Source organism: Lepisosteus platostomus, chromosome 1 (assembly GCF_059453375.1).
Source record: "Lepisosteus platostomus isolate fLepPlt1 chromosome 1, fLepPlt1.hap1, whole genome shotgun sequence".
Lineage (NCBI taxonomy): Eukaryota > Metazoa > Chordata > Actinopteri > Semionotiformes > Lepisosteidae > Lepisosteus > Lepisosteus platostomus.
Window position 1 is genome coordinate 64347099 of NC_142611.1, and position 14380 is coordinate 64361478.

The 14380-nt window shown below is 53.8% G+C and overlaps 1 protein-coding gene across 4 annotated transcripts in view; it reads right to left on the reverse strand.

The window, feature by feature from the left end:
• Window positions 1–14380, reverse strand: part of LOC148678426 (electroneutral sodium bicarbonate exchanger 1-like) — a 60524-nt gene that overhangs the window by 36963 nt on the left and 9181 nt on the right. For all 4 annotated transcript variants that reach the window (XR_015939158.1, XR_015939157.1, XM_088633513.1 and 1 more), the window contains exons 2-3: window positions 5841–5922; window positions 4769–4903 (exon numbers count right to left, since the gene is read on the reverse strand). Coding sequence is in view for 2 of the 4 variants with exons in the window: in XM_088633513.1 (XP_088489639.1) it covers window positions 4769–4903; window positions 5841–5922 (217 nt within the window). In the remaining 2 variants the exon portion in view is untranslated. The remainder of the gene's footprint in view (window positions 1–4768; window positions 4904–5840; window positions 5923–14380) is intronic.

Genomic DNA, 14380 nt, shown 5'->3' on the forward strand with positions numbered 1-14380 from the left:
GCCCCTGCCTGTCCTGTGTGTGTCAGTGTCTGTGTGTCTGTAGTGCCCCTGCCTGTCCTGTGTGTGTCAGTGTCTGTGTGTCTGTAGTGCCCCTGCCTGTCCTGTGTGTCAGTGTCTGTGTGTCTGTAGTGCCCCTGCCTGTCCTGTGTGTGTCAGTGTCTGTGTGTCTGTAGTGCCCCTGCCTGTCCTGTGTGTCAGTGTCTGTGTGTCTGTAGTGCCCCTGCCTGTCCTGTGTGTCAGTGTCTGTGTGTCTGTAGTGCCCCTGCCTGTCCTGTGTGTCAGTGTCTGTGTGTCTGTAGTGCCCCTGCCTGTCCTGTGTGTCAGTGTCTGTGTGTCTGTAGTGCCCCTGCCTGTCCTGTGTGTGTCAGTGTCTGTGTGTCTGTAGTGCCCCTGCCTGTCCTGTGTGTGTTAGTGTCTGTAGTGCCCCTGCCTGTCCTGTGTGTGTCAGTGTCTGTGTGTCTGTAGTGCCCCTGCCTGTCCTGTGTGTCAGTGTCTGTGTGTCTGTAGTGCCCCTGCCTGTCCTGTGTGTGTCAGTGTCTGTGTGTCTGTAGTGCCCCTGCCTGTCCTGTGTGTCAGTGTCTGTGTGTCTGTAGTGCTCCTGCCTGTCCTGTGTGTGTCAGTGTCTGTGTGTCTGTAGTGCCCCTGCCTGTCCTGTGTGTCAGTGTCTGTGTGTCTGTAGTGCTCCTGCCTGTCCTGTGTGTGTCAGTGTCTGTGTGTCTGTAGTGCCCCTGCCTGTCCTGTGTGTCAGTGTCTGTGTGTCTGTAGTGCCCCTGCCTGTCCTGTGTGTGTCAGTGTCTGTGTGTCTGTAGTGCTCCTGCCTGTCCTGTGTGTGTCAGTGTCTGTGTGTCTGTAGTGCCCCTGCCTGTCCTGTGTGTGTCAGTGTCTGTGTGTCTGTAGTGCCCCTGCCTGTCCTGTGTGTGTCAGGGTCTGTGTGTCTGCAGTGCCCCTGCCTGTCCTGTGTGTCAGTGTCTGTGTGTCTGCAGTGCCCCTGCCTGTCCTGTGTGTCAGTGTCTGTGTGTCTGCAGTGCCCCTGCCTGTCCTGTGTGTCAGTGTCTGTGTGTCTGTAGTGCCCCTGCCTGTCCTGTGTGTCAGTGTCTGTGTGTCTGTAGTGCCCCTGCCTGTCCTGTGTGTGTTAGTGTCTGTAGTGCCCCTGCCTGTCCTGTGTGTCAGTGTCTGTGTGTCTGTAGTGTCCCTACCTGTCCTGTGTGTCAGTGTCTGTGTGTCTGTAGTGCCCCTGCCTGTCCTGTGTGTGTTAGTGTCTGTAGTGCCCCTGCCTGTCCTGTGTGTGTCAGTGTCTGTGTGTCTGTAGTGCCCCTGCCTGTCCTGTGTGTGTTAGTGTCTGTAGTGCCCCTGCCTGTCCTGTGTGTGTCAGTGTCTGTGTGTCTGTAGTGCCCCTGCCTGTCCTGTGTGTCAGTGTCTGTGTGTCTGTAGTGTCCCTGCCTGTCCTGTGTGTCAGTGTCTGTGTGTCTGTAGTGCCCCTGCCTGTCCTGTGTGTCAGTGTCTGTGTGTCTGCAGTGCCCCTGCCTGTCCTGTGTGTCAGTGTCTGTGTGTCTGTAGTGCCCCTGCCTGTCCTGTGTGTGTTAGTATCTGTAGTGCCCCTGCCTGTCCTGTGTGTCAGTGTCTGTGTGTCTGTAGTGCCCCTGCCTGTCCTGTGTGTCAGTGTCTGTGTGTCTGTAGTGCCCCTGCCTGTCCTGTGTGTCAGTGTCTGTGTGTCTGTAGTGTCCCTGCCTGTCCTGTGTGTGTCAGTGTCTGTGTGTCTGTAGTGCCCCTGCCTGTCCTGTGTGTCAGTGTCTGTGTGTCTGCAGTGCCCCTGCCTGTCCTGTGTGTGTTAGTGTCTGCAGTGCCCCTGCCTGTCCTGTGTGTCAGTGTCTGTGTGTCTGTAGTGCCCCTGCCTGTCCTGTGTGTCAGTGTCTGTGTGTCTGTAGTGCCCCTGCCTGTCCTGTGTGTGTCAGTGTCTGTGTGTCTGTAGTGCCCCTGCCTGTCCTGTGTGTCAGTGTCTGTGTGTCTGTAGTGCCCCTGCCTGTCCTGTGTGTCAGTGTCTGTGTGTCTGTAGTGCCCCTGCCTGTCCTGTGTGTGTCAGTGTCTGTGTGTCTGTAGTGCCCCTGCCTGTCCTGTGTGTCAGTGTCTGTGTGTCTGTAGTGCCCCTGCCTGTCCTGTGTGTGTCAGTGTCTGTGTGTCTGTAGTGCCCCTGCCTGTCCTGTGTGTCAGTGTCTGTGTGTCTGTAGTGCCCCTGCCTGTCCTGTGTGTCAGTGTCTGTGTGTCTGTAGTGCCCCTGCCTGTCCTGTGTGTCAGTGTCTGTGTGTCTGTAGTGCCCCTGCCTGTCCTGTGTGTGTCAGTGTCTGTAGTGCCCCTGCCTGTCCTGTGTGTCAGTGTCTGTGTGTCTGTAGTGCCCCTGCCTGTCCTGTGTGTCAGTGTCTGTGTGTCTGTAGTGCCCCTGCCTGTCCTGTGTGTGTCAGTGTCTGTGTGTCTGTAGTGCCCCTGCCTGTCCTGTGTGTCAGTGTCTGTGTGTCTGTAGTGCCCCTGCCTGTCCTGTGTGTCAGTGTCTGTGTGTCTGTAGTGCCCCTGCCTGTCCTGTGTGTGTCAGTGTCTGTGTGTCTGTAGTGCCCCTGCATGTCCTGTGTGTCAGTGTCTGTGTGTCTGTAGTGCCCCTGCCTGTCCTGTGTGTCAGTGTCTGTGTGTCTGTAGTGCCCCTGCCTGTCCTGTGTGTCAGTGTCTGTGTGTCTGTAGTGCCCCTGCCTGTCCTGTGTGTGTCAGTGTCTGTGTGTCTGTAGTGCCCCTGCCTGTCCTGTGTGTCAGTGTCTGTGTGTCTGTAGTGCCCCTGCCTGTCCTGTGTGTCAGTGTCTGTGTGTCTGTAGTGCCCCTGCCTGTCCTGTGTGTGTCAGTGTCTGTGTGTCTGTAGTGCCCCTGCCTGTCCTGTGTGTCAGTGTCTGTGTGTCTGTAGTGCCCCTGCCTGTCCTGTGTGTGTCAGTGTCTGTGTGTCTGTAGTGCCCCTGCCTGTCCTGTGTGTGTCAGTGTCTGTGTGTCTGTAGTGCCCCTGCATGTCCTGTGTGTCAGTGTCTGTGTGTCTGTAGTGCCCCTGCATGTCCTGTGTGTCAGTGTCTGTGTGTCTGTAGTGCCCCTGCCTGTCCTGTGTGTCAGTGTCTGTGTGTCTGTAGTGCCCCTGCCTGTCCTGTGTGTGTCAGTGTCTGTGTGTCTGTAGTGCCCCTGCCTGTCCTGTGTGTCAGTGTCTGTGTGTCTGTAGTGCCCCTGCCTTTCCTGTGTGTCAGTGTCTGTGTGTCTGTAGTGCCCCTGCCTGTCCTGTGTGTGTCAGTGTCTGTGTGTCTGTAGTGCCCCTGCCTGTCCTGTGTGTCAGTGTCTGTGTGTCTGTAGTGCCCCTGCCTGTCCTGTGTGTGTCAGTGTCTGTGTGTCTGTAGTGCCCCTGCCTGTCCTGTGTGTCAGTGTCTGTGTGTCTGTAGTGCCCCTGCCTGTCCTGTGTGTCAGTGTCTGTGTGTCTGTAGTGCCCCTGCCTGTCCTGTGTGTCAGTGTCTGTGTGTCTGTAGTGCCCCTGCCTGTCCTGTGTGTCAGTGTCTGTGTGTCTGTAGTGCCCCTGCCTGTCCTGTGTGTCAGTGTCTGTGTGTCTGTAGTGCCCCTGCCTGTCCTGTGTGTGTCAGTCTCTGTGTGTCTGTAGTAACCCTGCCTGTCCTGTGTGTCAGTGTCTGTGTGTCTGTAGTGCCCCTGCCTGTCCTGTGTGTGTCAGTGTCTGTGTGTCTGTAGTGCCCCTGCCTGTCCTGTGTGTCAGTGTCTGTGTGTCTGTAGTGCCCCTGCCTGTCCTGTGTGTGTCAGTGTCTGTGTGTCTGTAGTGCCCCTGCCTGTCCTGTGTGTGTCAGTGTCTGTGTGTCTGTAGTGCCCCTGCCTGTCCTGTGTGTGTTAGTGTCTGTAGTGCCCCTGCCTGTCCTGTGTGTGTCAGTGTCTGTGTGTCTGTAGTGCCCCTGCCTGTCCTGTGTGTGTCAGTCTCTGTGTGTCTGTAGTAACCCTGCCTGTCCTGTGTGTCAGTGTCTGTGTGTCTGTAGTGCCCCTGCCTGTCCTGTGTGTGTCAGTGTCTGTGTGTCTGTAGTGCCCCTGCCTGTCCTGTGTGTCAGTGTCTGTGTGTCTGTAGTGCCCCTGCCTGTCCTGTGTGTCAGTGTCTGTGTGTCTGTAGTGCCCCTGCCTGTCCTGTGTGTCAGTGTCTGTGTGTCTGTAGTGCCCCTGCCTGTCCTGTGTGTCAGTGTCTGTGTGTCTGTAGTGCCCCTGCATGTCCTGTGTGTGTCAGTGTCTGTGTGTCTGTAGTGCCCCTGCCTGTCCTGTGTGTGTCAGTGTCTGTGTGTCTGTAGTGCCCCTGCCTGTCCTGTGTGTGTCAGTGTCTGTGTGTCTGTAGTGCCCCTGCCTGTCCTGTGTGTGTCAGTGTCTGTGTGTCTGTAGTGCCCCTGCCTGTCCTGTGTGTGTCAGTGTCTGTGTGTCTGTAGTGCCCCTGCCTGTCCTGTGTGTGTCAGTGTCTGTGTGTCTGTAGTGCCCCTGCCTGTCCTGTGTGTGTCAGTGTCTGTGTGTCTGTAGTGCCCCTGCCTGTCCTGTGTGTGTCAGTGTCTGTGTGTCTGTAGTGCCCCTGCCTGTCCTGTGTGTCAGTGTCTGTGTGTCTGTAGTGCCCCTGCCTGTCCTGTGTGTCAGTGTCTGTGTGTCTGTAGTGCCCCTGCCTGTCCTGTGTGTCAGTGTCTGTGTGTCTGTAGTGCCCCTGCCTGTCCTGTGTGTCTCTTACCGTGAGAGGGACCCTCCTCTGGCGCTGTGCCCCTCATTCTCTCCCGCTTGCGGTGCCTCTGCCCATGGGGTCGGTGGTGTCGGTGACTCTGTCTCCCCAGGGGCATCCGCACCCCCACATACAGAGTCCTGTGACCTGAGAGAGAGAGGGGAATGAGGGGAGAGGAGACGGGGGAGAGGAAAGGGTAGGAGGAATGAGGGGACGATAGGAGGAATGAGGGGAGAGGAGGCAGGGAGAAAGAAAAAATAGGAGAGGAGAGAGGAGGAGGATGAGACGGAGAGAGATTCCTCTCCCAGTGACCTGTGTAGAAACAGGCTCGCACTGTGAATGGAGATGGAGGGGGCTGTGTGATCGCCCACTGATAACAGCCTGTCAATACAGCAGATCGCTGGACTGCTCCAGGCTGTGTGACAGCTCTTTCACGGTGTCCCCCTGCACTGTGGCAGACCGGAGCGACTGCACAGCCTTCACTGTCACTGCCGTGGTCACCCGCACTGCCACCACGGTCTGGCGTCGATCAGAACAGGGAAGCCAGGTAAATCAGGGTAAATCAGGGAGGAAGAAGTCGCCAAGTGGTGATGGCTGGTTTTAAACTTCCGCAGGGTTTTCCCCAGCTTGTTGAACTATTGCACACATCATTCGCTAAGCGGTGCCCCGGATTCTGCGTTGTCTTCCTGCTCGACTTCAGAAGCCCCCGTGCTTTACCGCCTCTCACTCTGCCTTCTGCCCCTGGGAGGGGTAACATCGGGCGTGCCCACGGCTGGAGCCTGCCGTGCCAGATGGGCAGCGCGTGTCCCTCTCTCCCCCAGTTCCTGCTGGGCCACGGCTCCAGCCAGGGGGCACCTGCCCGGATCGCCGCTGCAGGCCTGGTGGCGTCGTGGGAGGGGCCTTCAGAAATGGCAGAGGGCACTCCGACCTGCTTCCTTTTCCCCGGGAGCCCCAGTGCATCTGGCAGAGCATCAGCTGCTGATGTGCAGAAACATGTGTGCCCCGCCAGCAGGGGGCAGTGTAACGAGGGTGTCTGCTGGCTGGGGGTGAGAAGACAGGTGTAGCACGCAGGCAACTCACTCACCTTCTAGCTCCTCCTTCTCATAGTGGATGTTGAGGACCGAGCTGGTTCCCCCCTGGTCCACCACCGCCTCCTCGTTCGGTCCCTGTGGGACAAGACAGACAGCAGACGTGCTGAGGCATGGGGCCTGGGGCCTGGGGCTGGCCTCCCCGCAGATCCTCTCGGGAATACCTCCCTCCCTGCGCCTCTGTGATGCCAGTCACCCCTCCTGCCAGCGCTGACAGGACACCCCACCCCACCCCCGGTCACTCGCTCTTCCCCCACTCCTTCGATTCGAGCAGGCAGGGATGCGCCAGCAGCGCCCCCTAACTGCAGCTCGGCAGGGATGACAATTTTCTCAGCTCCTCAAACAGAACTGGCGGTGTCGAAACAGCGAAGACACGTCCCCACACTCTATTTCCAACGTCCTTACACACTCAAAACATTTACCACAGGGCTCGAAATCAAGGAAGTGTACTGAACAGCACAACAGTGTGGTTAAAGAGGAAGCTCTCTTTCTCACCGCGTAAAAAGCACCACACAAAATACCAACTTATCAACATCAACACGTGTTCCTCTAGCTTACAGAGTAATAGTGACTGGAGGGCTGCAGGTTCAAATCTCAGAAGAGACAAAGCTGTTGTACTCTTGAGAAAACTATTTCACTCCAGTCTCTCCAGCAATTACTCTATCAATAGTGTTGCTGTAAATAAGGACGTTCCCACATACAATATTCTCAGGAACAGGGTCCTGACAGTTTTCAGTCAGTAAAGTGAAATCAGTGCGCGTACATGAAGCGAAACAATGTCATGCTGTAAATGGTGTGACAGTACAGGAATCCAGTAGATCGACAAAGACAAGTGCTCCAGCTGCATGAAAACCAAAACACAGGAGCAAGAGAAAGAGACGTGCTGTAGAGGCCCGGCCCTGTCTCCCTGGCCAGCCAGTCACTCCTCATTTCTCGACCACAGATTTTCACCTGCCTCTCGTCTCACGGATTCCCTCGCAATGCAACAGAGGTAGAGCCATCTTCCTTGCTGCAAACAGCCCCTGCAGTGTTCTGCAGTTCACTGCATGCAGCAGAGCCATCAGGTCACGAGGCGTGTGGCCCTAAACTCTCCACCTTCACGCCGCTCAATGTGGGGAGGGGGGGGGGAGGGAGGTAGTTTTATGACCTGGGGGTCAACAGCTGGATTCTGGATTTCCTGACTGGCAGACCACAGACTGTGAGGGTCAGTGGAAAGCTTTGTTCCTTGCTGACCGTCCATACAGGTGCCCCTCAGGGCTGTGTGGCCAGACACAGCTCTGACTCCCTCTGCAAATCTGCCGAAGACGCGGCCATCGTTGGCCGAATAAGCAGGAACAGGGATGAGGTCAGGAACCTGGTGGAGTGGTGCCTTGGGAATAATCTCTCCCTCAACGTCTGCAAAACCAAAGAGCTGGTCGTCGACTTTAGGAAGCAAGGTGGGGACCACACCCCTGTTCACATCAACGGGGTGGCTGTAGAGATGGATAGCAGCTTCAAGTTCCTGGGTATCTTCATCACTAATGATTTAACGTGGTCCCAGTGAGTAACTGGAGCTACAAAGAAGGCACAACAGCGCCTTTACTTCCTCAGACTTCCTTTCTATCAATCAACTTATTGATCAATGCACGAACTGTCCAGCATACAGCGGTGTTGTCTGCAATGAAATGCTTTGTCCGGGAGCTCATTAAGAGGGATAGAAGAGTAGAAGGACAGGAATTTATAGGGATTCGATTCACATTAGGATACAATAAATTACCTCATTGCAATTTACAATACAACTTAGTACATTCTACAGGTGCTCTATTGAGAGTGTGCTCACATGTGGCATTGCAGTGTGGTTTGGCAGCAGCTCGTTGTCTGACTGGAAGGCGTTACAGGGGGTGGTCGGGTCAGCCCAGTCCATCACTGGAGTACAGCTTACTGTACCTCTATTGTGGACACCATGCTGAGCAATTAAAGCATGGCAAAACCATGAACAGACCAAAAGGAGCTCCTGCAGGATGACTGCAGTAAATTCTCAAAGGGGAAGCCACATGGCACAGAACTGCATTAAAAGCACTTGCACCTCCAGTGACTAAAGAATACGGTACTGTTACGAGATCAGCTTCCTGTCACCAGAGGGCACCCCGACTGCAAGCCTCAGCCTCAGTCATTATGGGAAGGCGTGAACCATCGATAACCAGTCACACTGCTCGTCTGCCAGCGCACCCCCAGCCAGGCATTCTTTAGTGCTGCTCGCTGTAGCCACTTCGCCCAGTGTTGGCTCTACCTGTTGAGCGACACTTCCTGCTCCGCGTATATTACTTCCCGGTGATCGGACAAGGCTTCCCTTTACACTACAGCTTCTGGATTTCGTCTTTGGCACCTCCCTGGCGTGTGCACCTTTTTCTTGGATGAGTACCCTAGACTATTTTGCTGTTTAAACTATTTTACTCGCTCTTCAAGACTCCTCATGGGGTCCTAACCAAGGCTATCCCTCCGTGACAAATACACGGATACAGATCGGGCTCCTCTTGTATAGCAGTTTGATCCTGTCCAGGGTTTATCTGCTGCAGGTGCCTGTACTGCACTGATCAACCCTGGAAAAGACAGACGTCTTTAATGTTTTTCACTTGACTTGCTGGTCTGTGCCGGTCTGCTGTCCTGTTCTCGTACTCTGTGTGGGTCTAGAGAGGGCCGATGCTTCTGGTCTCAGCAGCCCGGGCACAGAGAGAGGTCACCGTGCAGCACAGGGCTTCAGGAAGGAGGTCATTTTCAAACCAAGAAAAACGATTGGAATCGACTTAATTATCCCCTTTTCCCACTCTGTTAACGTTGCAGACTCTAATTAAGAACTCTGAATATGAACCCAGCTATCCAACACCGTGAGCAGGACATTCAAGGCTGATTAGGGTTTACAGCTCCTTCTCAGTGTCGATATTCCTGCTGCAGTGGTCTGTAAGAGAGAGAGACAATGACTGGGAGACAGGGAGTGCATGAGTGCATGAGTGAGGGAGGGAGGGAGGGAGGGAGGGAGGGAGGGAGTGAGGGAGTGAGGGAGGGAGTGAGAGAATGAGTGAGTGAGGGAGAGAGTGAGTGAGGGAGGGAGTGAGTGAGAGGGAGTGAGGGAGGAAGGGAGTGAGGGAGGGAGTGAGAGAGTGAGTGAGTGAGGGAGTGGGTGGGTGAGTAAATGAGTGGGGGAGTGGCTGAGTGAGGGAAGGAGTAGATGAGAATGAATAAGCCAGGAAGTGTGAGAGTGAGTGAATGAGTGAATGAGTGAGTGAGTGAGTGGGTGAGTGAATGAGTGAGGGAGTGAGTGAGAGAGAGAGTGAGGGAGGGAGTAAGGGAGGAAGGGAGTGAGGGAGGGAGTGAGAGAGGGAGAGAGTGAGTGAGGGAGGGAGAGAGTGGGGGAGTGAGTGAGAGAGAGAGTGAGGGAGTGAGAGAGGAAGGGAGTGAGGGAGGGAGTGAGAGAGTGAGGGAGTGGGGGAGGGAGTGAGGGAGGGAGTGGGTGGGTGAGTAAATGAGTGGGGGAGTGGCTGAGTGAGGGAAGGAGTAGATGAGAATGAATAAGCCAGGAAGTGTGAGAGTGAGTGAATGAGTGAGTGAGAGAGTCGAGAGAGTGAGAGAGTAGACCCTGATGAAGTACAGGCTCAGTGACCACAACCTGGCCATAGAAACTGGGCGACACAGGCAGACCTGGCTGCCCAGAGAGGACAGGCTGTGGTACCACTGCCAGAGGGGAGAAATAGAGACAGAGGTGCACTTCCTACTGCACTGTGACAGATACTCTGGGATTAGAGAAACATTCTTCCCCAAATTCAGAAATCTAATCCCAGAGTTCCCACACCTGCCAGAATCACAACGGGTCCCAATCCTACTGGGAGGAGGGAACTCAGTTGAACTGGCAGCCCAGTATGTGATCTCCTGTCACAGCCTGAGGAACAGTGAGTCTGTCTCCCAATAATGCTCCAGCCGCCTACAGTATATGTCAATATTTTTATGATATGTCTTTGTTGTAAATTTCTGTAATATGTCTGTAGATTTTATTTTACTTCTATTTTTTGTTTTGTTTAATGTAAATATCATTACTTTCATTTGCTTTGGCAACACTGATTGTACCCATCGGTCATGCTAATAAAGCACCTTGAATTGAATTGAGTCGGTGAGTGAATGAGTGGGGGAGGGAGGGAGTGGGGGAGTGAATGAGTGGGTGAATGAATGAGTGGGGGAGTAGGTGAATGAGTGAGAGAGCGAATGGGTGAGTTAGTGGGTGAATGAGTGCAGGAGTGGTGAATGAATGAGAGAGTGAGAGTTACTTTAATTTTTTTTGTTTCATGTGAATTTCATTTTTTATTTTGCTTTGGCAACACTGATTTTACCCATCGGTCATGCTAATAAAGCACCTTGAATTGAAAATTGAATTGAGTGAGTGAATGAGGGAGAGGTTGTTTTTTTTCTAAATAGGGTAATGCATTAAATTGAGCTGGTTCTGGCTCTGCATCAGCTAAAACAGCTTGGCAACTCACTGTCCTACATTAAAGTCATCGATCTGGGATTGACTGCCTTTACATAAACCTCACACCTAGACACACACACACGAGGGGCTCCCTGCAGAAGTATGGTAACACACACAAGCACACAACATACACACAGTCACACAACTCACACACACACAGGCAAACAACATACACACACGAGCACACACACACACACACACACACACACACACACACACACACTGGCCCACAACATACACTCGTGGGATCACAACTCACACACACAGGCATAAGAATGCACTGACACACAATGTACTGTACACACAAGGGTGTGCATACACATCCATACACATGGGTGCAAACATATCCACACACAGGGGTACACACATGGACACACACACACAGACTCACACAGGGGCACACACACACACACACACACACACACAACAAGGGTTCACACACAGACTCACATAGAGGTAAACACACATACACAGGGGCACACACACAAACAGACACACACACACAGACACGGACACACACACAGGGGTTCACACACAGACTCACACAGAGGTAAACACACACACAGACAGACAGACAGACACACACACACACAAAGGCACACACACACACGGACACACACAGGGGTACACACACAGACTCACACAGAGGGGTGAACACACACACTCAGTTGGAGAGCAGTGTGGTCCTGCTGCAGGCAAGCGAGTGAGATCGGCGGAGCAGTCTCTCTGCCATGACAACACCCCCACATGCCTGCGCACACACTGCCTTCCCTCTGGGCTGCAGTACGGATCCGCACGGACCTCCTTCCACAGCCACCCTGCTGACGGAACGTCATCGGAAAGAGTTTCGGAGTGGAAACGGAGCTGGGAGGCCACACGAGCGTGGAAGGGAAAAGTGAATATTTTTAGAATTTCCTCAAAACCATTTTGTGTAACACTAATAAAAGGCTGACAGTTTGGAGGTGCTGAAGTGAAGCAGCCGGAGTCTGAGTGGGCCCCGGTCTCGACCCGCGGAGTCAGAGCTCTCTGGGGGGTCAGGGCTGCTGCGGAGATTTCTGCTCTTCCAGGAAAATACACTGCAAGAAACCCCAAGCTGAACAGAGCAGAGTGACACCCAGTTTCTAAAAGTGTTCTGCATCTGTGTTTCTCTGCCTGTCTGTCTGCCTCTGTCTGCCTATTCATCTGTCTCTGATTCTCTCCATCTGCCTGTCTGCCCATTCATCTGTCTCTGATTCTCTCCTCATGCCTGTCTGCCTGTCTGTCTCCCTATTCATCTGTCTCTGATTCTCTCCATCTGCCTGTCTGTCTGCCTGTCTGCCTGTCTGTCTGCCTATTCATCTGTCTCTGATTCTCTCCATCTGCCTGCCTGTCTGCCTGTCTGTCTGCCTATTCATCTGTCTCTGATTCTCTCCTCATGCCTGTCTGCCTGTCTGTCTGCCTATTCATCTGTCTCTGATTCTCTCCACATGCCTGTCAGTCTGCCTGTCTGCCTGTCTGTCTGCCTATTCATCTGTCTCTGATTCTCTCCACATGCCTGTCAGTCTGCCTGCCTGTCACTGTGAAGCCCACAGCCGGGCAGGTGCAGCTGCTCTGGTCCTACATCACAGTGAGTCCGAGCTTCTCCTGAGCTCAGATTGCGCTTTATCCCCTTCCTCAGAAAATCCAGGATCCACACCACGGGAAAGACTGGGTTTCTGGCGGACACAGTCCAGGCTGAACCATTAGCACTGTGACAAACCTGAGCACCGAAACTGAGCCCCCCCAGCGAGCCGGATCACTCCAGTGCCCAGATTACAGCTCGTTCAGGAGGGGTGGTTAAAAAAGCTCAAGTCAGGAAGCAAGGTCAGCCGTACTTAGGAAATGGACAACAGCCACACTTGGGGCCAAGAGGCTGCCAATACAGAAGCCCACAGCTGGACAGTTACTCAATCATACATGCAAAACCTGTGTCTTACCTTACTGAGAGTCGAACCAGTGTCTGGAGACACTCCAGCCCTGTCTAACAGGACACGGCCAGGAGGGGAGACTGGAAAATCTCAACTCTCTGCTCTCAATAAACAGCTTCCCTTCCTCCTTCTGCCTCTTCCCTCTCTCCTCCTGTTCATCCCCTGGGGAGTCCATCAACCTGTCGCCTTAGCTGTGAGCGTGGAGCTCAGAGTCTCTCTCTCTCTCTCTCTCTCTCTCTCTCTCTCTCTCTCTCTCGCAAATTCGCAGGGCTCTTCCTGTTGTCCTCTGTCTCCCTCCTGCCTTCACACTTTGCACCAGCTGATCACTGATGGGGAGGAACATGCAAGCTCCACACAGACAAGTGCCCTGGGATGGAATCGTACGCATGACCCAGGCTGTGTTCCACCCCACTGTGCCGCCATCAGCTCTCCTTTTAAAGAATATGAGATATAAAGAATGTGTTTAAAGAAAAGTACTGTATGTGCTGCTGTACTACTGTAAGAACTGTAGATCCTCAGTGATCTGAGGCCAATGGGTGATACGCTTCAATAGTGCACGTTCCTAGAATCTAGCTGCAAGCTTTTCACATGTCCCAAAACATGGGAGCACATATGTCACACCCTTTATCAACCCCAGAAATCAACGTTTCCGAGGAAAACTAGTACAGAAATTCTGAATTCTGTCCTCCACTCTTGCAGAGTCACTGTATGAGCTCTGAGCTGCTGATCAGCAGCTCCCTGTATTCTGTCTCTAACCAGACAGCGGTTCTCTAATCTCTCCAGCCAGACTGAGCACAGAGGACCTGCTGGAGAGCGGAGTGCTCACTGACAGGCTTCGAACAGCTGAGGTGATGTAATCCACCCGTGCACTGCACACTCAGGGAAACAGGCACCTTTAATTCAATTCCAAATACTTTATTCATTCCTAAGGGGCAATTTAAGAAGCATTTTAGTTCCTCCATTTGGCTTCTGTCAAGCAGGAGTCATGATGAAGTCACTAGTTTAGTTCCTGCTTTTTTTGGATTTGTGACTTACATTTTCCATCCAATACTTATAAATTAACAGACTAAGAAAACACAGACGATTTACTCAAACTTCCATTGCCTCCATCCTTATAGGCTCCACCCCAAGACCATCTAGATGGGCCAAATGGGCTCTTCTTGTTTGTAACCTTACAGACTCCACCCTGTATCGACTCCACCTCCCACTGTCTCCACTCCTATATCCACCTTTTATCATCTTCATCAGCCCCAACCCCCCTGACTCCACCCTTTATCAGCCCCACCCCCTGACTCCACCCTTTATCAGCCCCACCCCCTCTGACCACCCATCATCAGCCCCACCCCCTCTGACTTCACCCTTCATCAGCCCCACCCCCTCTGACTCCACCCCTCATCAGCCCCACCCCCTCTGACCACCCTGCATCAGCCCCACCCCCTCTGACTCCACCCTTTATCAGCCCCACCCCCTCTGACTCCACCCTTCATCAGCCCCACCCCCTCTGACTCCACCCTTTATCAGCCCCACCCCCTCTGACTCCAGCCTTTATCAACCCCACCCCCTCTGACTCCAACCTTTATCAGCCTCACGCCCTCTGACTCCACCCTTTATCAACCCCACCCTCCGACTCCACCCTTTATCAGCCCCACGCCCTCTGACTCCAGCCTTTATCAACCCCAGCCCCTCTGACTCCACCCTTTATCAGCCCCACCCCCTCTGACTCCACCCTTTATCAGCCTCACGCCCTCTGACTCCACCCTTTATCAACTCCACCCCCCCTGACTCCACCCTTTATCAGCCCCACGCCCTCTGACCCCACCCTTTATCAACCCCACCCCCTGACTCCACCCTTTATCAGCCTCACGCCCTCTGACTCCACCCTTTATCAACCCCACCCCCTCTGACTCCACCCTTTATCAGCCCCACCCCCTCTGATTCCAGCCTTTATCAACCCCACCCTTTCTGACTCCACCCTTTATCAGCCCCACCCTCTCTGACTCCACCCTTTATCAGCCCCACCCCCTCTGATTCCAGCCTTTATCAACCCCAGCCCCTCTGACCCCACCCTTTATCAACCCCACCCCCTCTGACTCCA